The sequence below is a fragment of the Rhinolophus sinicus genome, linkage group LG11 (genome assembly GCF_036562045.2).
Source record: "Rhinolophus sinicus isolate RSC01 linkage group LG11, ASM3656204v1, whole genome shotgun sequence".
Classification (NCBI taxonomy): domain Eukaryota; kingdom Metazoa; phylum Chordata; class Mammalia; order Chiroptera; family Rhinolophidae; genus Rhinolophus; species Rhinolophus sinicus.
In genome coordinates, this window is record NC_133760.1 from 46,542,910 (window position 1) to 46,565,287 (window position 22,378).

Below are 22,378 nucleotides of genomic sequence, written 5' to 3' on the forward strand. Positions count from 1 at the left end.
CACCAGATTGGGTTGTGATATGCTAAAATGAAGTGGGACGGAAGGGAGTAGGATAAAGGAATTTAGAGAATCTTATCCCAAGACAGTAGGCTAGTCTGTAAGTCTGTTTTCTTGAAGCACAATCCAAGATCTGAGCGTCAAAAGCTGTATCTGAACACCAGCACTGACTACATAACTTGCAGGGTCTGGGACACAATGAAAACGTTGGGCTTCTTGTTGGAAATAATTAAGAATTTCAAGATGTTGCTGGCAGAGCAGTACACCAAGCTGGCAGCCTTCCTGTACGGGGCCCCGTGAAGCACCGGCCATACCCCAGACGCTGGTTACATTGCCTACTTTCTTTCTCTTTCCATTCCTTCGGACGTGTTCCTAATACCATCCCCTCTACCACCTCAGCCAGTGGCTGTTCTGGGAGTGAGTCACATACTCAGAAAGGCAGAAACGAAAAGCATTATCAATGTGTTTTTAAGATGCCTTGGTTATTTAAGCTTCCTAAGTTGTGCCTACATTCACTCCCCTGAGTCTGTGAAAGCCAAGAGTTAGAGGATGGCAAAATCAGGTTTCTTTCACTCCCTTATCTATCCGTTCATCGTTTATTTATTGAACACCTGCTATCCTCCTAGCACTATCCCAGGCCCCAGGGATTCAAGTGTGAGCAAAGCAGATGTGTGCCTGCCCTCATGAGGGTCTCTGTTTAGTGCAGGGAATGAACCCTAAACAAATGATTCACATGACTATCCAATGACAAACTGGGATAAGAGAAGAAACATGCTTTGATAAGCAGGCCTTGCATGTATCGAAGCAGACTGACCGGGCCCAAGGCTGTGGTGTTGGGAGTAGGTGGGGAGAGAAGATTTCCCTAAGTGATCTTGGGCTGAGGCTGAGAACATGTTTAAAAAGAGGGAGCCGAGTCCATTCCAGGCAGAGGGAAGAACAGGTGCTGTGACAGCAGACTTGCGGTGATGTCCTCTCCTGGCTGCTCGGGGCTGGATCTAAGCTGCTCTGACCTGTTGCCTTTTCAGATTCTCTGATTTTGGGAAACGAAGAATTGGCAGGACAACTGAAAATGACCAGGAAGAGGATCTACTGGGTCCCTAGGTCTTCTGGTGGCGTGGTGAATCTCGGCTTGGATGTAGGTGATGACATGGTTTCAGGACTTAACTACGTAAGTAGATCTTTGCATCAAAACACCAGGAAATGGAGCTGACAGGGTGTTCTCAATGGTCATAGATTAGGTCAAAGAATTTTGTCCCGTATTTATTCAACCTTTATTTTTAATGGACCTCAGGCTTCTATAGTTAGATGGATTATCATCCTTGTCACGACACACTGTCATGGTTCATGCAGATGTATGTAGGTATGTACTATCTGTTACCTACTGATCTACGTAGTTACTTACAAGGATATAATAAGTATCTGCAAACCTATCACCACACACCAGCGTCGACCTTGACAACCACATCCAGCTGTTGGTCTTCTCCTATCTCCTTCCCCAACGCTCCCTACCTGAAGAGACCACTATCCTGAATCTGTTCCCATCGATGCTTTTAACATAGTATTATTTATTCTATATGAAGTCCTAGCAATGATATGTCTTTTTAAAAAATTTCAGTTGTTTCCCACTTTATCAAAAGGGTGACATATAACGTTTTGGGATGTATGTTTTTTACTTATTGATTTCTTTTTAGTGGGTTTACATTCAGAGGGTGACTTGGACTCACATTCTGTGGGTGACTCATCATAGCACCCTTTTTACTTGTCTGCAATGTTTGGTGACGGCTGGGACCTGGCTTTCCTGACTCTAGGCCCAGTGCTCATTCCAAGCCTGGCATCTATCTATCTATCTATCTATCTATCTATCTATCTATCTATCTATCATCTATCGAGCATCATCTATCCGACCATCCATCCATTTATCTATCATCTATGTATCATCTACGTGTATCTATCTATCTTTGAGATGTAATTGACATATAACCTTAGTTCCAGGTGTACAACATAATCTTCGATATTTGCCTGTATTGTGAGGTGATCACCACAATAAGTCCAGTTAACATCCATCACCATACATAGTAACAAGTTCTTTTCTGGTGGTGAGGAATTTTGAGATCTCTTCTCTTAGAATTTTTAAATATGTAACACAGTATTATTAGCTCTAGTCCCCATGCTGTACGCTACATGTCCAGGACGTATGTTACGGCTGGAAGTTTGTGCCTTTTCATCTTCACCCATTTGCCCAGCCCCCACCTTGCCTCTGGTAACCACCAGTCTGCTCTCTGGATCTATGCAATATATGTGTAGCTATTTTAGATTCCACATGTAAGTGAGGATACATAGTATTTGTCTTTGTCTAACTCTGGCAGCCTTTCTTTCTTTAGGAAGCGGGATGGGGAAAGATCCATCTTCCTTGGGTGGCTGGTTGAACCCTCCCTCAGCACAGTATTTATGAGGTCTGAGACGGATGCTCTTTTCTTGTTTTCTTTCTTAAGAAAACTCACACTCTTGAAGATGAGCCCTGCAGCCAGCAAGAAAAGAAGTGTGACGCACCGGGAAGGGCGGGTGTCCTCTCTTCAGGGAAATACGCGGCTGCCTGGAAAACCATGATCCCCTTCCGCCGCAAGCCGAAGTGAGTCCTGTGGGGAAGGTGAGGGCAGTGCCTGCTGGCCGCGGGGGCCTGGACCCCTCCCAAAGGTTCACACCCATGTCCTGACACAGTCATGTCACCCACCATGGACAAGTATCTCCAGAGAAGCCCGAGGCACATCAGGGAGGCAGAGTCAGCACATTCCTGCATTCATTCGTTCATTCTTCTAACAAGGGTCACTGAGGACACACACATGCCAGGCACCTGCTGGACCATGGGAAACAGCAGTGAATGAGACAGACATGACCTCACATGTGGGAGAAAGACAATCAGCAAATCAACCCACAGATAAACACGTGCTCACAAGCGGTTGGAGGACATTGCTGTGAAGACTATGGGGGTGCCGAGGGGCAGCGGGGCCACGGCAACTTGATAGGTTCTGAGTGGTGCTTGAGCTGCGACCTGGAGGACGAGCGAGACTTTACAAGACCACAGTAAGGCAGGAATGATCTGGGCAGAAGGAACAGCATGTGCAAAGGCCCGGCCTTGAGGTGGAAGGAACGCAAAGTGCTATGTCCAGGAACTGAGAAGGAGGTCAGGGTCATTACAGAGTCATGTGCAAGAAGGCCGCGGCGTGATATAAAGCTGTAGAGAGAGGCAGATGCCAGGGGGTCCTGTATGTCTCCAGAGGCCGCATTCAGGGCTTCTTTCTAAGAGTAACGGGGAGCCGTTGAAAGGTCTAAAGGCCCTATGATGTTACCCTTCCACTGAAGAGTTGAAGAAATTCAGTTTATCCTTTTCCAATAAACCACAGTTGAACGTAACCACCCCCGATGTCTTTCTAACTTACGCAACCTTGCTTTCGGGGCCCCCACGGAATTGTGCAAGTGTTCACATATTTATCACATATTAACAGGACAATAACACTTTTCTGGCCTGATTCCTCAGTTTTCGTTATCAGGAGTCCATTTTGTATTTATAATTCCCTCTTCTCTCCAACATGCTCGCTAAGATTTTATCTGTCAACACACTGCATTTGTTTTCCTAGGTTTCCAACCTGAGCTCCTGTCAATACTAGTTACATTGTTACTACACATTGCTCTTATCTCCCGATGAACAAAGGACCTTGGTTCTTTAGCTCACCTGGGCAACCTCAGCTTACTGAGGGACACATTGTTTTTGGGCTTTGGGGACGTTGGCACCAGGTCAGATTGTCTCCGTCTTTGTGATTACAGATAGCCTCACACATCTGATGCAATCACTTACCCTCCCTTCAGTCCCTTTTCTGTCTGACAGCTCTGGCAAAGGCATGGCTAACCGTGCCCGGAATGCACAGCCATGGCTGCTGGTGGGCTGGGCGGGTGTGACGGGCCAGAGAGTGGAGAAAAGAGGCCAAAGGCAAAACCAAAACCAAAAACATCTCATGAGTTTGGCATTTTTGTCTTCTCATCTTTCTCCTCAAATCTTTTTTTTTTTTTTTAATTGAGTTTTCTACATATTAAAAGACATAGATAGCATAAAGGCCACTTTGAAAAAAAAGTAGAAATTACACAGAATCTCAGTCCCCTAATCAAATCATTATTTCTCTATTTGTGACTCATTCCCAGAGATAGGACCTTAAGATTATTTACTTTTATTTCCTTTTTTATTGTTTTTGTGAAAGCTACTTAAGCAAGCATAGAAAAATGAAAACAAAAAGAATCTCTTTTCCTGTTGCTTTGCTAATGCTAATCCCTTCTTCAAGGTCAAACACTATTAATAGCTTGACATGAATACAAATAAAAATGTGTATATGTAAAAAATATAAATGTATACACACAGACATAAATGTATACATACATATAATTGTATATATAAACATAAATATATATTCTTTTATATCAAAGTGGTTGATTTTGTATATAGATAGTTTTGTCTGCCTTCTCTCATTTCTTCCTTTTTTTAGATAAGTAAAATATACTGAATTTCCTGATCTGCAAGTGGCCTTTTTTCCTCGCTTACTATGCTTACAGCTCTTTCCGTGTTCTCCCTGCAGGTCAGCTCTGTTGTTGCTGGACACTTCTGCACTGCTTTCCACAGAATGGATGTACACGCTTCTTTGCATTTTCTAAAACTCATTCCCCTATTTATGGTTGTTTTTGTTGTTTCTGGTTTTTCAAATAACAGAGCAATGAAAAAAACATTTTTGTACTTTTTTGACCACACTGCAGACTTTACAAAGTTATAATTCGTCCCTTCAAAATCTTGCTCTGGTTGTAATTTTCCCTCTTTAGGGCCTCTATCATAATGGTGACCATGTTGCCTGTGGCTTCTAGGTTTCCTGCCCCACAGCCCATGGATGACGCTGGCCTGTTCTCCTACCTCACGTTGTCATGGCTTACCCCACTCATGATCCGAGGCTTACGGAAACGCTTAGATGAGAACACCATCCCCCATCTGTCAGTACATGATGCCTCGGCCAAAAATGCCAAAAGGTAAAGTCACGTTGGGCAAGCCAGGGTGTTGGTTTAAGACCACGTCTGGGGGGATGGTGATGCGAGATGCTTGAGAGTAGGTGGGTCCATCCTCAGACAACGAACCAGTATCAGTCCTTCCTGTGCAGCAAGAGGTCTCCCTCCAGTCCGGAGGTTCATTAACCTGCGGCTCATGACTCTCCAGAAATGGTAGACATATTTGATACATATGGGGAGAGACCTTTTTCTGGAACAAGAATTAACATCTTTTATCAGATTTGCCTAAGGGTCTAGGACCCCAAGAAAGTCAGAAATGACTGCTTCGAGTTCCCTTTGCTTTTCCTTCTGGATCAGGCATTTGTCTGTGTCATTCAATTTGGGGTTAGTGGCTTAGTCTCTTAATCCTGGAGTCGCCACTAACTGGCTGTGTGATTAAATTTCCTGTACTGCCCATCTCACAAGATAATATGAGGACCAACTGGGGAAAGAAATGAAGCAGTGACTTGAAATGTTCTGTCCTTGTGCTCTACCGTTAGCTACTTGCGGAGACACCAGGTGTAACACGGCATTTTCCAGATGTGTCCCTGAGAAGAGTACTCAATGAGCAGGGGAGTCTGGGAAATGTCGCATACCAGGGCCAGGTCTCAGATTTACAAAGCAAATGAGTGTATTTAAGGCACTGAGAAAACAGAAGCTGGTGAAACTTAGACCCGTTGCTTCTCAGACTTAATTGAAAAAAAGAATGGCTCCAAGGAGCCCCTCTTGGGTAACGCCAGACATCGGTCAGAATCTCACCTCTTACCAGCTGTGACATCAGACACTTTACTCAACCCTTTCAGCACCTGGTGTCTTTCCATATAAAACAGTGGACCACAAAACTTACCTCACAGTCTTTCATGGGATTGCTGTAAGAATCAGAAGAGGTGATAAATTTAGGGTGAAGCCTGGAAAAATGCCTGATACAGAATTAGAAAAATTCCCATTCTGACAGCCCTAATGGAAGTGGATCTGCTCATCAGTGATGGGGAACTTGGCAATAAATGAGTCAGGCTGGCACATCTTACCCGCTGGTCCACTTCACGTCACTAAAAGTGGGACACCAGACATTGTGTGTCTTCTGATGTGAGACAAAAGGAAGTTCACTGCGTCACCTATTAAATATTTTTGCCAATTGACTTGAATTCTGCATTTTGGGAAGCTTCTGGATCTAACTAGCAGGCTAATGAAAATGCAGGGGAAATGGTAGAAAACACCACAGGAGTGAAATCCAGAAAGCAGGGAATTCTACAGGCTCAATAACTCAGTTTCTTCAACAAATAAGTGGCAGAAAATACAGTGAAGGAAAAAAACGGTTATAGATTAAAACAAGATGCAAGAGGGCTATCAGATTTGTCTTTTTAAAATATAATGTATGAAAAAAATATATAATATACGGACTATGTTCGTATCTTGATTGAGGCAAACTGCAAGAACACATTTTTGAAATAATTAGAGAAATTTGAACACAGACTGGGTATTAAATACCATTAAGGAATTATTGTTACCACATTATTAATATATAACTATTAATTGTTATTAATAACTATTATTATTACGGTTACAGTGCATTGTTTTTTTTAAAGGCCTTATCTGGAAGAGACACATACTGAAGCATTGATAGATGAAATGATGTATCTGGGATTTGCTTGAAATATAGCAAAAAAAAAAAAAAAAAAAAAAAAAGAAACAGAAAGAAAGAAAGAAAAAAAAGTGGAAGGGAGGAGAGATGAAGCAAACATGTCAGATGTTGATAATTGTTGAGCCTGTGGAATGGGCGTTTGGGGGCGATGCCCTGTACTGTTCTACTACTGTTGTTTGGATACTTCTGTATGAGGCCTATGCCACAAGACCGAGGACCTTGGGGCGACAAATGCAAAGAGATTTCACTTGGCTCCATTCTCCTCTTTCCAAGGCTTCGCCTCCTTTGGGAAGAAGAAGTGTCACGGCATGGGATGGAAAAAGCCTCCGTGCTCCGAGTCATGCTGAGATTCCAAAGCACAAGGAGTGCGTTTGAGGTGCTGCTGGCCTGCTGCTTCTCGGTCACGAGTGTGCTGGGGCCAGTAAGTGGCGGGCGTGGTCAGCTCTGGGGGACTCTCGGCTTCCGGGGCTTTGGAGACTAGAGGTTGGAGTCCACGCCAGGAACCGGGGATGAATTTGTCTCTCATCCACTGCTCAGAAAATGAAGAGCTTTTTAGGGGACAGTAGAGCTAGTAATAAGAGCGAGAGTTCTGCAGCCATTGCTTCAGTCCAAACCTTGGCCCTTCCGTGTAAACGCGGGGTGACTTTGGGCAATTTGTGTACCGTCTTTGTGCCTTAGCTCCTCATGGAACCCCATGACACTCTCAGAGGTAGACTTCAAGGGATGCTTAGGTGTAAAACGGGGAGCATAAGATTGCCTGCCTCCTAGGGTGACGTCACATGAGGTAAGTATCTAAAGCATTTGGTATGTGCCCTGCTCACTACATGCCAGCTGCTTGGAGAAACTGCTGAGCAGCTCTGGGAGTGTAGGTGGCAAGAACTAATGGTCACGTACCGTGGTTGGGATGAAACAGCCATAACGATTTCCTTAGCCCAAGATTCTGATTGAGTCTGATTGTCCCAGCTGGGGTCCCATGCTCCCCGATGGGCCAGCAGCGGGGAGGGCACACTGACTGACAATTCAGCCTGGTCTGCATGTGGTGGGGCAGGTGAGAGTGTCTCCAGAAAAGCGGAAGTGCTGTTACCAGCTAACAGGAGTATGGACATAGGTCAGGAGGAAGCAACAGTGGATGACACCACAGAGCTAAGTGCCTTTGGTGATAGTGTGCTGGGCGGTCTCCATTTGTCCCTCTAGGTCCCCTGTGCATGCTGTCCTATGTCCCTAGTGTGTGTGACCTCTAGGGTCACATCAATGACGTCCCCCTGCCCTCTGGCTTCCGGTTGGGTTTGACCAATGGGAGACACCAACGAGAGACTGAAGGGATGGAGACAGTGAGGGCAGAATACCTAGTCATCTGAGGTTGGTGGCCAGACTCCTGTGAGGAACCCTTTCTGTGTGACTCTCTCCTTCTGGATTCCAGTAACCTCTCCCTCCCCTCTACCTTCAGGTCTGGGGAGGTAGCGGTTCCCTGCTGTCACCAGCTCCATGGTGCTCTGCCATCCCTGTTGGATTTCCTAAATTCTGCCCACACCTTAGTAAATGGTCACTAAATTAACCCCTGAATTACCCTGTTTGTGTGTGTCTTCTGTTTCCTGTCAGGACCAGCTAAGAGGTGGCAGAGCTGGGATCAGGGATTCAGATTAGGTCAGTTGGACTGAGTCTCCTCCAACCGGACTGTGACCCTGGAGGCAGGATGGTGCCTGAGTCCGTTTTGCTCATTCAACAAGCCTCCTGCATCGACTGGAGAACCTCACACACACAGTCCATGTTTGATATTTGTTGCCTGAAAAAAGGATCAGAAAGTCTGAATGATTCCAACTCCTGTTTTTCTCTTTTTTAATTTTTTTAAAATTTTTATGTAGGTGGTGATTATCCCAAAGATCCTGGAATATTCCAAAGAGCAGCCGAAGGGTATTGTGTACGGACTGGGCCTCTGCTTCGCCCTGTTTCTCACAGAGTGTCTAAAGTCTCTGAGCATATGCTCGTGTTGGGTTGTCAACCAGCGCACGGGCATCAGGTTCCACGCAGCTGCCTTTTTGTTTGCCTTTGAGAAGCTCATACGATTTAACTCCCTAACACACATCACCACGGGAGAGGTAAGGGGCTGGGGCTGCGTACCAGGGCCATGTTTCCCTTCTTCTCCAGATACCACTGCCCTGGGCCCAAGGGAGGGAGTCCAGCCTCTGCACCAGTGCACTTACCTGCCTCACTACAGAGACCTGCAGTGAAACCTGCCGTGGCCCCTTTTCTGCACAACTCTGTTCTGAGCACAGACTGGATGCAAGGCCTGACTTCCACAAACATCTCCATAGAAACATAGAACAAGATGGAGATGCAAATAGTTGCTCACATGAGGATTTCTAGAGAGTTGCTTCCATAAATTTTATTTGAAATTAATTTTAAAGACACCTGGTTACATTCTCCTTGGAAACAAACTAGAATAGTGGGGATGACTCTGTAGATTTCCCTTATGCCCGGAGGGACCACCATTATTAGTTTGGCTTGTGTACTTCGAGGCTTTTTAAAGATCAGTTAGGTACACTTGCAAGTTACCCATAGAAAACACACTGTATTCTGTGTGTGTGTTTTTATATAAATGATACTACCTTGTACATAGTGTTCTGCAACTTGGTTTTACCAAGAGAAAATATACGATATGGTCTTTTGGGCTAGTTTTTACATTGATGGGACTATACAATTCACGTGGTTTTGCAGCTTTTCCTCCCCTCCTCATTCTATCTTAGTTTTCCATATTAGCACATGTATATCTTCCTCATTCCTTCTCAGTGATGCTTACTCAGAATCATGGCACTTTCTTTATTCGCCCCTCCCTTTTTTTATAATGAGATCTAATGGACATATTATTAGTCCAAGGCATACAACATAATGACTTGATACATACGTTGCAAAATAATGACCGCAATAAGTCCAGTTAACACCTATCACCAGACATAGTAACACATTTTTTTTCTTGTGACCGAACTTTTAAGATCTACTCTTTTAGCAACTTTCAGACAGTGTCATGAACCGTAGTCCCCATGCTGTACCTTCCACCCCTGGGACTTATTTCTTATAACTGGAAGTTTGTACCTTTTCACTCCTACCTCCACTACCCCAAGCCCCTGCGTAGCATTCTCAATGTACCAAAAACCATTTTACAGGCATTATCCCATTCAGTTGTCACATCAGCACTAAGAAGTAGGTTGTATCATTGTTCCCATTTTACTGGAGAGGCAACAGAGGCACAGAGAGACTTTGTATCGTGTCTATGGCTCCACAGCTAGTAAATGGCAGGTCTCTGACATGAAGAGGGAAAGTGCGCTCCCGGATCCAATATTCTCTAACCCTTCTAATTCCCCACCAATGGACATTTACACTGTTTCTAGGGTTAGTGCTGCAAGGAACAGCAGCACTCGTATGGGCTGCCTTCAGCATGCGTACACAGTTCCCAACAGAAAAATGAAATTGCCAAGTCATGGGGTTGGTGCAATTATTCGTTTTAAAAGATGCTGTTAAATTGCCCTCCAAAGCAGCAGTTCCATGTTACGCTCCCTCATAGCCTCAATTTTTTAAAGGCTCAGCTGGGGGCACATCCGGGAATTCGAAGGAGGTCAGATTAAAGTTAAAAGGAAATCCCTCCTTAACGGATTCAGATTGGTCATTCTAAAAGGCATTAGTGACTTGATTCTTTAAACATTTCTTGATTGGGAATGTCAGCTTTTATATAACATTGAACTAGGCAGTCTGTGTTAGGGAAGGCGGCAACTGGGCATAAAAGTCTATCGCGAAAAAGAAAAAGGGCAAAGGATAAAAACCTCAGTTCCTACCTAAAAAATTCAGTTATCATTAATATTGGCAATAGAATGAATGGACTATACTGGCATGGAATGGGTGGGATGGGATGGGATGAGATGGGATGAGTGGGATGGGATAGGATAGGACAGGATAAGAGACCAGTAGCAGCTCTCTGGAATCTGGATATGAGTAGTAGCAGCATGTTGCGAGCACTTGGAAGGGCAGTCACCACGTTTCAGTCTCTTCCTGAAAGCCAAGGGGACATTAACCCCTCGGCAGGGCCCTACGTCCCTGCATGGTAGTCGTGACGCAAGTGGGGAACAAAGTCCTGACACACAGATGCAGATAGAGTGAGTAACACAGCTTTATTTGGGAGCCAATGTCCCTCCAGAGGCCAAAGCTCTGGTCAGCACAGAAGGTTACACAGAATAGAATAGAATTTAATAACGAACCAAATCCCAGAGTCAATCGGGATGGAGAAGGTTCCTGGTCCGGCAGAGGCTATTGGGCCCATGACGGGTCTGAGGCAGCTGGTCTTGCTGGGAAGACCTTTGGAGACTCCCGGAGTGTTGTGGCTTGCACCTCCGTGGGACAGTGTCTTGCCCACAGCCTCATGGAGGGTCTTAGCCGAGCACCCAGTCAGACCACTCACAGCGTTGCTCTGCAGTCCTGCTTTTATCCTCTTTTCCTTGGACTTGTTTATCTCTTAGGTGAGAGCCAGAAGTGGTTTGGTAAATGTGTTTATCACTCAATTTTGTGATGCTCAGTTTCACACAAAAACACATTTTCACTTCACTCTCATCGGTCTCACACATGTGCGGCCATATTCCTAGCTCACGTCCCTACTAGTAAGCAACTTGTTTTGCAAACCTCAATCCAACATATATATTTTATATGCTCTACATACAGCAATAGTATAGTAAAATATAAGTGTTATGGGGCACAGTCTATGTGTGCAGATACCTTACATCTCATTGACATCCTAAAGTAGGTATAATTACCCCCGCTTTAGAGGTAAAGAAGCTGAGGCTCAGAGTGGCAGGGTAAATTGTCCAGGGTCACACAGCTCGTAAGAGAGCTGTGTACCTGGTGTGTCCTTCTCTACCACCCTGCTTCTCAAGCCTTCCTGCCATGAGAAGGCATGGTGAAGCTACCTGCCCCGTGCCTGTGTGGCCCCTCCTGGGGACCTGGGGAGGTGACACCTCTGCCACAGGCTTCCTGTCTTACAGGCCATCAGCTTCTTCACCAGTGACGCAAAGTACATGTTTGAAGGGATATACTATGGCCCCCTGATCTTCATCATCATTTTGTCCCTGGTCATCTGCTGCATCACCTCCTACATCAGGCTCGGAGCCACCACATTCATCGCTGCCTTCTGCTACATCCTGGTTTTCCTGCTGATGGTAATGTGTTTCTTCATCACCCCTGACGTTGACCATTCCCCAGAACTCCCAGGGCTCCATAATCTGGGGTACTTCTGAGTGAAAAACTTGCCAACTGTTCATTGCATCGTTGTTAGGATTCAGCTTCAATTCCTACCTCAAACGGTTCTCAGGACACAATGTTGGTCTAATAAATTAGAGGGCAACCTGGTGCGTGAGGTCCACCTCACAGGTTTCTACCAGGGATTATGTGTCACAGCCTTCCCTCAGTACCTATCTTCTGTCTAAGATGTTTGTCTCTTCTCTGCCACCTAGAACGTGCTGATGTAATAATGCAGACAGCATTTAGCATTTGGCTGAGCAGTGCAATGGGGGGAGGGAAGACATTTGCTGCCCAAGATTCAGGTGAAATAAAATTGTGTGAAAAAGGAAGTGACTCTGGGATGACATGTGCCCTGAATTGTTGAAATGGAGTGTTTGCGTCCCTCTGCACAGGTGACTGTAATTGTTAGAGGGTTTAGGATTCCCCAAAACAGAGGAGTCACATTTCTATTCAGTTAGCCGTCGCCTGGCACGGCACCCAGGAGACAAAGACCCCCCCAGGAAGTATGAGGCAGGTATCCTAAGGCATGATGGCAGGAGCGGCTTCCATTGGAAGGCCTTCCGAGGGCGCCTGGTCCTTAGTCTTAGTGGTTTCAATAAGTGCAGGATGAAACCCAGGTACCCTATCTGCATCTGAAGCTTCCTTTGCAAATGCTTTCTTGCTCTTGTCAAAAGAAGTTCTTGCATCCTAACTGCAGGGCATCCTGACCCGCGTCGTTGTGAAGCTTCAGCACCAAACCTCTGAGGTCAGCGACCAGCGCATCCGAATGACCAGTGAAATTATCACCTGCATGAAGCTGATTAAAATGTACACATGGGAAAAACCATTTGCAAAAATAATTAAAGGTACAGAAAATCTGGCCTTCTGCTCAGAGCCTGCAGACATGACGGTGGGCCATGCCTCTCACCTTCTGTGGGTGTTTTTTGTGCTCTTTGGAGAATGTCCCTGTGGTTCATTTCGGTGCATTTCCTTTTTTGTCTCCCAGCTCTCAGAAGGAAGGAAAAGAAACTGTTGGAGAAGACGGGGCTCATCCAGAGTCTGAACACTGTCATCTTCCTGGTGGCCCCCATGGTGGCCACCATGCTGCTGTTCCTCACCCACATACAGTTACAGATGAACCTCACATCTCTGGTGGTTAGTGTCTTGGGCACTTTGTCCCCCACCCACACTGATAGGGAGTTTTCTCATGTGTCTTTTCCCAGCTCGTGCCCCTCTGAAGGGTTTGCAAATAGATAATACAAATTGATTTGGATTTTCCAGAATTTTAGGGTGCTCAAGCTTTCTTCCATCTCAACTTATGGAAGAAAAGCACATCCCCTGGATAGCAGCCATGGGAAGGCGGCCGGTGGAGCCCTCTGGGAGTGCGGGGGTTGGGGTATGTAGTTCAGACCCTGATGGTTCTGATATATGCCTAACTCTTTCGCTGCGTGATTGATTTCAAGTTTTTTTCCAAAAAGTGTCAGGAATCCACAAAAAACAAGAAGTTGATATTTTGATATTTTTATGCATTTAATAATAACTATTTGAGCTGTTTTGTATGGAAGTGACATTTTTATGTATAAACATTTTGGATATATTCATTTGGATATATCTGACCATTGCGGTTAAGGTTGGGAATCCTAAATTGAGGAGTTTCTCTGATCCCCAAATAGGGCTGTGGAAATGCACTTTCCATTTAAAGGTATAGCCGCTTCTGTCTTTCCTTTGTGGTCTGACCTTGGCCTTGGGATGCAGCCGCTGCCTTTGAGGATTAGGAATCCCAGTTCTTTGAGAATGGCAGGATGCTGCTCTTGGAGAGGTTGGAAGGCAGCTGGGGAGGCCAGGAGACTGCACCCAAAGCGGGAGGGAGTCATCTGAGTGTCTGCAGCCCGGGGCTCATCCTGTACTCCAGACAGCAGCCCCTCTGCTTGGCCCAGGCGTGCACCAGACAACCAGCCCCTCCCGAGACGTTGGAGGGGCTGTGTAAGGAAAACTTCCAATGGGACATTAGGGTCACACAGCACTTCACCATCCGGGGTTAGGCCAAAGCATTCCTGTTCCATTGGAGTTCATCTTTTAATTAAACTGGAAAAAGAAGAAGGTGGCGTGGTAGGTCCCAAGGTACCTCCTGCAGATCACGTTCTGGGATCCCAAGAGCTGAAGGTGGTCTGCTATCGTCAGGGAAGGTCTCTGGGGAAGAGTGAGGCATGGCTTAGGGTGGAAGCATAGAGAGGTTTTGAATATGAGAGAAGAAAACAGAACATCTAAGGCAAAGAAGAATGAATATGATCCTAACAGCAATAATAGTGACAAGCTACGTCAATCGTGGACAAAGTTCTCCCCTACACTTTCTCAGTGCTTCCAACCTTCCTTCCTGTACTAACTTTATGATTTTTGGCACTATGCCAGTGGGGACGGGAGTTTTTGGGGGTTGGGGGTGACCTGCCCAAAGTTACAGAGCTCCTCGTTGGCGACGTTCTAAGGGGGACGAGGCCTTCAGATTTGCAGACGCGGAGACAGTGCTGTCTCCCTGTGTTTTCTGTCTCTCTCTCCCAAACACCAGCTTGGCTGCTACCACACGGAAGGCCTGTGTGTGGGAAGCTGAAAGGGTCTGGCTCTGTGGCATGAGGCTCAGGGGTGGAGGGAGCAGGCAGGGCTGGGACCCTCAGCACCTCGTCCCCTCCCCATGCAGGCCTTCCCGGTGGTGGCCATCTGGAGTGTCATGCGGCTGCCGACGTTCTTTGTGTCCTACTCAGTCAAAGGCCTCACGAATTCCAAGTCTGCGGCAGAGAGGTTCAAGGTAAGTGGTTGGGGGACCGGCTGCCCGGCCCTTTGCATGGGGTGCCCCCTTGCCTTCACCCACGATGCTCCTCCTGAATGTGGGGATACTAGTTATGTGGGGGGTGGGGGGTGGGCGGGGAGAGCTTGGAGGGCGTGGAGAGCCTTGTCCACACCAAGTGGGGGGATGAGATGGGGAAGGACCCCACTGATAGGTACAAGGTACAGCTCTTGGGTTCAGTGGTAGATTCACGAGTACTCACTGTCATTAGAACTAACTCCACGAGCAGGTACCCAACTCACTGAACAACAGAAAGCGGGGCATACAGTTCCCAATGATGCCAGGATGCCTTGGCCCAAATACGATCATTAATCCAATTAAACAGACCTGTGGTCCAATTTAAAGAAATAAACAGACCTCCTTTTTTCTTTTGAAAATAGCTTTTTGCTTTGTTTTTGTAAAATGCTATGTGCTAATTGCCCAAAGTTCAGACAATACCAAAGGTACAGAGAATAAAAAATGGCTCAGTGTCCACTACCCAGAGATAAAACCATTGTCCAAAATGTCACCAAGTGATATTTAGCTCTCTTTCTAAGCGTATCCCCAGGCAGGGATGTGTGAAGAGGATGTGACTTCAGTGAGAGCATATTTATTGACCTCCCCCCCCCCCTTTTAATGCTAGAATTCACGTAGTTCAACTCTTGTATTTATATCACAGACAGGGAGATGGAGACGCAGAGGGAGGTGACCTGCCAGTGGTCACATTGTGAAATATATGGCCCGAAACAGTATTTCTTACAGAGCGATACATGGGCAGACGCTGTTTCTCTTAATAATTATAAATAAAACTTAGTTAGAAAAATTGCACATTGACACTATGGTGCAACAGCTGTTACCACTTCAGAGGAGGCTCACGTAGGTTAGGCTGTTGGGCAGTGAAATAAAATAGGAAATCATTGGCAGTGCAGAGAGTGCGCCCGTAGGGAAGCGGGAGCCAGTGGTCTGAAATGTGGGAAACCTTGATTTAGAATGTTCACCAACAGAAACAAACTCCCTCTTCATCGATGGTGGTTCTTCCAACTTTTACTGTTACTCAGAAGTTCGTAAACCAGACCAAGAGGCCGACCAGTGAAACGGGTACACATTCCCTACTGGACTGAAGAGCTGAATTCCTCCTCCCTCCCTTTCTTTTTGTCTGTACAGAAGTTTTTCCTCCAGGAGAGCCCTGTTTTGTATGTCCAGACATTGAACGACCCCAGCAAAGCACTGGTTTTGGAGGAGGCCACCTTGTCCTGGCGAAAGGCTTGCCCCAGGATTGTCAATGGAGGCTTGGAGCTAGAGAGGCCTGGACATGCTCCCCAGGGGACGACCAGCGCTCAGCCACCTCTAGGTGTCCTCGGGCCAGAGGACACAGGGCACAGCTTGGCCCCAGAGTTGCACAAGATAAGCCTGGTGGTGTCAAAGGTAGCCTCGTCCGGGCCACGCAGGCAGGCCAGCGGCCAGACTTTTGGGGCTTGAGGCTAGGAGCTTGGCCTAGTGCCCTACCATTTCCTTGGCTAAAACCTGTTCTTTCCAAATTTTCGTTTAAAATACAAATTTTCCATGGAGGGCAAATACAGGAAGTCTTTCATACTTCAGTATGAATCAGCAGATCACCTAACACGGTGCTGTAATAGCAAACCCCAGATAGTACGCTATATGTGTGCTGGTCCGCGGAGAGCAGAGGGGGAAGGAGACCAAACTATTAGGTTGGCGCAAAAGTAATCGCGGTTTAAAAGGTTGAAAACAATTGCAGAAACCACAATTACTTTTGCACCCACCTAATAACCTTTCTGAAGTGCCAAGCACTGTTCTACATGTTTAAATTTGGTCATTCCGTGAACTCACTGTACCTGGCTTCTTCTCTGACTAGTATTGACAAGGGCAGCTTCCCAGCTCTGTTCTACTCTCGCTTCCACATTCCTCTCGTCTACTAATATCTAGTAATAGATAAAGGTGTCAGTATCTAAAAACAATACAGATCTAGAATGTAGATATTGATCTATAGCTGATGCTAGAGACGTCTAAAATAGATCTTCATCTCTAACAGTAATCGACACGAATATCTACTATCCATTATCCAGTTACACTTTCTCCGTGGCAATCACGTGCAGCCGCATGGCTTCACATTCCATCTCTATGCGATTCTCTGGCCTTAAAGTCTCCTCTGAGCTCCAGACTCAACTGTCTATTTATTTAGATCTCCTCTTCAATGATTACCAAGCGTTTCAAACAAAACAAGACCAAGAAGCCTTCTTGATTTCCACCATCTCTGACCCATTGCCCAAATCCCCATCTCAGGAGATGGCGCCACTGTCCTTCCGGTGGTGGGAGACCTGGGAGTCACACAGGTCCTCCTTCCCTTCTCGCCCACCAGTCTCGTCCATCGGCAAGGCCTGTCGTCTCCACTTCAACTTCTCACCACAGCCCCTCCCCCGCCCGAGCCCCAGCCACCACCAGGCCGTGCCCACCTCCTCTAAGAGCCTCCCTACCAGCCTCTCTGCCTCCACTTTTGCCCTCTCACAGCTCACGACACGCAGTGGCCAGAGGGCTCTCTCCCGTTAATGACGCTGCGCTCTGGAAGGCCCCCAGGCTCCCCGAGCACTCTGCCCACCTCTCTGACCTCTTCCTCCACGTACTCCGTCCACACCACCTTCGCCAGCCCTCTCACAGCTCTTTGGAGGCCAACCTTGTTCCTGCCTCAGGACCTTTGCACCTCCTGTACCCATAGCCCGGGACCTCTTGTCATTCAGAGCTCACCTGCTTTAAGAAACCCTGCCTGGCCAGCCCGTCTAAAATTGCTTCAACGCGCAGCTCTCTGAAAATCGTAGCCAATTTCATTTGACTTAAATCACTTATCACCATCTGATATTATTTGTTTGTCTGCTTATTGACTCCATATTTTTTCTCTCCCCCCTAGAATGTAAGCTCAGTGAGAGTTCTTTTCTTCATTATTTGGTACACAGAAGAAATGACTAGTTGATGGATGATGGATGAATGTATGCATGGCTTCTGTGAGGCTGGCTTTGTTAACCCCATGTGACAGGTGAAGAGAGGCTACACCACTGGCTCAGGACCACACAGTAGGATAGAGGCCCATCTGGAATTTAGGTTTCTGGCCCGACAGGACCACCTATCCATGAATTCCTTCCTGCCATTCCCTTTCGACTTCCTTCCTTTGAGGTTGTCCCATCCCATCTCTATCGACTGACCTCAGATCTCTTGAGATCTGCTTATCTGAGGAGCTTTGGGGTATGTGTGATTTTTTGTTTTTTGTTTGTCATTTTGTGGTCCAACAGTGACCCACCCTGGGTAAGCGGGAGGGCTGTGCTGTCCCTACACCTGTCTGTCGTGACTTTGCAGGGGACCCTGCTAGGTGTCTGTGGTACCACGGGGAGCGGCAAGAGCAGCCTGTTGTCAGCCCTCCTGGGGGAGGTAAGTGGCCTGTGCCTCACACACCTGCTGCAGGCCCACCAGGGGCTCCCAAGCTTGAGTTTCCCCTGTCAATTGCACTATCACTTGGTCTGAGCCAATCAAGCTTTTGGAAATTGAAAAGAGTGGGCGTGCACCGAGGGGGTGGTGAGTTATAAATGTGCTTCCTTTTAACCCTCTGACCAGGAGTGCTGCCTGTTAGGTCACCTGGAGAGCCACCCTCACCTGTTCTGCCTGCTTTCCCCACTCTGTTTTGTAATCAGTCAGCTATCAGGGTGGTGAGACAGGGTGTCTCAAAGTTTAACATGACAATTTAAGTCATTTTGTGAAGCCAAACTCAGAGTGGGACATTGTCCCTTGTGCAGGAGACCCAAGAGTAACGTGTGGAAGAAGGAACAGCAGGAAGAGGAAGGAAGGAGGGGTGCGGAGAGCAGGCTGTCCTGGACGGGGTGGGGCAGCCTTACTCTGCCCTGGCAGAGTTCACACGCCTGCCGGGGCCACTGCCCTTGAACCCCCCATTCCATCACCTATGGATGTTTTCAGCGTCCAGCCTTGCAGACATGTGGCGCAGCCCACGCCTGCTCGAGTTACAAAAAATCCCAAACCCATTCCCCCAAAACACTTGGGGTCACGTTACACACTCCTAGGAAACAACACCTTGAAATGGCCACAACACCTGGCGTTCGTTTATGGTCACCTCCCCACGGGGCTGGCAGGGTGGGGTCCCACCAGCCTTTCTCCTCTCATCCCCAGCCCCCTCCCCTCCTGGACTTCTCTCTCTTTCCCCTCCTTTCTTTGCCCGTCACCCCTCCTCCCCACATTGTGGGAGAGCTAACAATGCTCTTCCTTCAGCTTTCTCCCAAACGGTCACACTCACCACCTCCTGGGAGTGTGGTCATGTTGTCAGCAGCAGTTCTCTCCGAATACATCAGTCTGACGGCTTGTTTCTTTGTGCTCCACATGTGATGGCCTTCCCCCAACTTCTTTGCAACTGGAAAAAAGAAAGACTCCACTTAAAAAAAAAAAAGAATCATAGAACTAGTTTGAAGAGATTTGCATACCAGGCCCTGGGCTCAGAGCTTCCCATTTCCCCCTTCAACCCTGCAAACAACCCTGCGAGGCATGTCCATGCTACCATGAGGTCATGTTCAGAGAGGTGCCTGGACAAGGTCACACAGCATGTGAGGGGTGGGACTTAGCTCCTCATCACAGGGTTCCTGGTGGCCACCTGCCTAGTGCCAACGGTTTGCCTGTTTGTCTGTTTACTCTTCAAATGAACCAGTTGCTTTCCTGCCAATGAATGAAAACAAAAAGGTCTGATTTTAAAGTGTTGTTCTTATTGATGGAAGCCTTGCTCTGATTCAGAAGTAGGAAGCACAGGACTAGAAAGAGAAAGGAGCACAGGATGGTGGGTCCCATTCTGGGGTGAAGGGGATAAGGGGAGCGGTTGTTTTTTCATGTATGTTTTTAAATTTATCAAACAGAAAAGCAGGAAGAACACTGCAGTAAAGACCACGTGCACCCACCACCTCCATTCAACAGTTGATAGCATCTGCATGTTTGCCACATCTATGCAGAAACGTATTTTGTAGAACTATCTTACATTACAGAGATTATGACACCTTGCCACTAAACATGCCATCATAAATCCAAAACACGAGGACAGTTTCCCACTAACTACAAAGCCATTACACACCCAACAACACTAGTCCTAATTCCGTGATGTCCTGGGATGATCAGAGCCGGTCTGGGGCTTTCCATCTCACTGTGAGGGGCCTCCAGGCCCTGCTTGCTAGGGAACAGGGCTGGGAAACAAGAGCAAAAAGTGTGGGTGGCTTCAGTGCAGAGCTCGGCTTCAGCCCCCGCGGGAACTGGTCTGTCTTAGCTTCACGCACGCAGGGCCATTCCCTTGGGCTCACTGGCAAGCCTGGCAGGACCATGTTCAAAGTCCTACTTGCACAGGAGAGCCCCCAGGGTGGGGGCAGTGGGGCCTGGGGCACTGGCTGCTGAGTGGGCAGGGTGTGCCGCTGGCCCCCCGTCCTGAGGCTGGACTCTGTCTGCTCCAGATGCACTTGCTGGAGGGCTCGGTGGGGGTCCACAGAAGCCTGGCCTACGTCCCCCAGCAGGCCTGGATCTTTCCGGGTAGCGTCAGAGAGAACGTCCTCTTGGGGAGGCAGTATGACAAGGCCTGGTAAGCTGCTGCAGGGGCGGGCAGGGTCCTGGGCGGTGTGGCCGGTTTGGGAGGAACTCCCAGCTGCTAACACTTGATGTGTGCTCGCTTTCTTGCATCACCATGTTTCCCCCTCACTGTGAAAGAAAGATTATTATCTTACCCCCTTTCTAGGCAAGTCAGTGGAGGCCCCAAGAGGTTAAATAATGTGCCCAGAGTCACACAGCTGGTTGGATCGGTATCACTGGGATTGAACCCAGTTGCTTTCAGAAACGTCACACTTAACTATTGTAAATAGGAGCCAAAATAACCTTCCCCCTCCAGAAGTTACTTTAGAACTTCATTTGTACTAATCCCCTACCCCTGACTCACACGGTACGTCAAAGGCCAGCCAGCAGCTTCCTGGAGCGCTAGTAAACCTCCAGCGGTTTACCATCAAACTCAGGATCAAATCCAAATGCCTCAGCATGCAATGCAAGGCCTTTCCCTTCCAAACTTGGGGCAGCTGTGGCCACATGTCCCTTCAGCTACCTGTCTTCCCAGGTACCTCCAGGTACTCCACTGCTGTTCCCTGACCCAGGACCTGGAAATTCTGCCCTTTGGAGACATGACGGAGGTAAGTGTGAAGTGAGCACGCCCCAGCTCTGTTGTGATGTTCTGGGGTCCTCAGGCTGCCTTACTGGGTAGGTAGAGGAGGGACCCCAGCTGGCCCTCCAGCTGTGCCCCGAGCCTCCCCACAGAGGGGGGGAAGTTGGAGCTCCTGTTGCAGAGGGAGCTGGCGAAGAGGCCCCCTTCCCCCAGAAGCACTGGGAGCTGACGTAACTCCTCCCTCTGTGAAGCTAGGAAACCTCTCCTCAGTGCCCCCTGACCCTCACTGGCCAACACTTCCTCTGCCAGTGGGACCACCCGCTCTGGCCCCACAGCGGCCATGTGAGTTCCGACCGTTGCATTTGCCTGACGATTCACTGTCTCTCACATGGCAGCCACACATGAGACCCCACTAAGGTTTAAGCAGTATTGTTGTCTTGATTTTGCTCCCTAATAGTGGCTCAGTCTGCTGACCGTTTACCAAGCCTAAGGTGCTAGTCTAGCAACTTGAGTGCCTTGTTTCATCTACCCTGTTTCCCTGAAAATAAGACCTAGCAGGACCATCAGCTCTAATGTGTCTTTTGGAGCAAAAATTAGTATATGACCGGGTCTTGTATTATAGTGAAATAAGATCGGGTCTTATATTAATTTTTGCTCCAAGAGACCCATTAGAGCGGACTGTCTGGCTAGTCTTATTTTCAGGGAAACACGGTAGGAAGTCAGTTCTTTCACTGTCCTTGTTGGAAAGGTGGGACGGTCAATCCTTGAGGGGAGAGATCTCAGTGGTCCTGTTCGTGGTTGTCTCCTCAGTAGGAAAAACATGGTCTGGTTTGCAGCAGTGGGAGTACTGACCTTGTGGGTTGCTTTAAGGTTGGAGGTTGATGCACCCTGAGTACTGTGCACAGTACCCGGTGTAGAGTAGGTGTTAGCCTGTCGTTAGAAGAACAAGTTGGCACTTCGTAAGCACGCGCTGAATGAGTGACTGAATGCGGAAGCCAGGCTTGGCCAGGCTAAGCAGCTTGTCCCACTCACACGATGGTGAACAGGGATAAGAGGTCACCCTGCCGCTCTTGAAACCTCGAGTTCATGGTAGATCAGGTACTGGGACTTAGACCCTGGGCCCCTTGTCCTCAGAGCCTGACCGAGGGACGGGCCAGCCAGCAGCTTCCTGGAGTGCTAGTCTGCAAGGGGACCAAAAATAAAGGGACCAAGGAACTCTGGTTGCCTGTCACTCTCTGCTACTCCTGACATAGGGGGCCCTTCCCACGACAGCAACAGTAGAGCCCCTCCCAGCCGCTGAAGTTGTCCTGCTGAGTACAGTTGATCTTGAACAATGTGGGGGGTAGGGGTGCTGACCCCTCCACAGTTGAAAATCCACATATAACTTGTGACTCTA

The 22,378-nt window shown here is 47.6% G+C and overlaps 1 protein-coding gene and 1 long non-coding RNA gene across 3 annotated transcripts in view; one reads left to right on the forward strand and one right to left on the reverse strand.

Annotated features, from left to right (window-relative positions):
- The first annotated feature begins 1,025 nt into the window (after positions 1-1,025).
- Positions 1,026-22,378, forward strand: part of ABCC11 (ATP binding cassette subfamily C member 11) — a 49,116-nt gene continuing 27,763 nt past the window's right edge. Inside the window, exons 1-13 of the mRNA XM_019731878.2 lie at positions 1,026-1,165; positions 2,490-2,626; positions 4,900-5,058; positions 6,989-7,136; positions 8,578-8,811; positions 11,740-11,913; positions 12,693-12,840; positions 12,981-13,129; positions 14,667-14,774; positions 15,957-16,217; positions 18,156-18,227; positions 20,291-20,415; positions 20,938-21,010. Of these exons, the coding sequence (XP_019587437.2) occupies positions 1,067-1,165; positions 2,490-2,626; positions 4,900-5,058; positions 6,989-7,136; positions 8,578-8,811; positions 11,740-11,913; positions 12,693-12,840; positions 12,981-13,129; positions 14,667-14,774; positions 15,957-16,217; positions 18,156-18,227; positions 20,291-20,415; positions 20,938-21,010 (1,887 nt within the window). The 5' untranslated portion in view covers positions 1,026-1,066. The remainder of the gene's footprint in view (positions 1,166-2,489; positions 2,627-4,899; positions 5,059-6,988; positions 7,137-8,577; positions 8,812-11,739; positions 11,914-12,692; positions 12,841-12,980; positions 13,130-14,666; positions 14,775-15,956; positions 16,218-18,155; positions 18,228-20,290; positions 20,416-20,937; positions 21,011-22,378) is intronic.
- On the reverse strand, positions 13,480-19,353 carry LOC141567527 (uncharacterized). 2 transcript variants are annotated; one of them, XR_012490217.1, is made up of 2 exons: positions 19,102-19,353; positions 13,480-14,164 (listed from the first exon to the last, which is right to left on the reverse strand). It is a non-coding gene; the product is annotated as an uncharacterized LOC141567527 (long non-coding RNA). The 2 variants fall into 2 exon arrangements; XR_012490218.1 differs by having other exon boundaries at positions 13,480-14,754.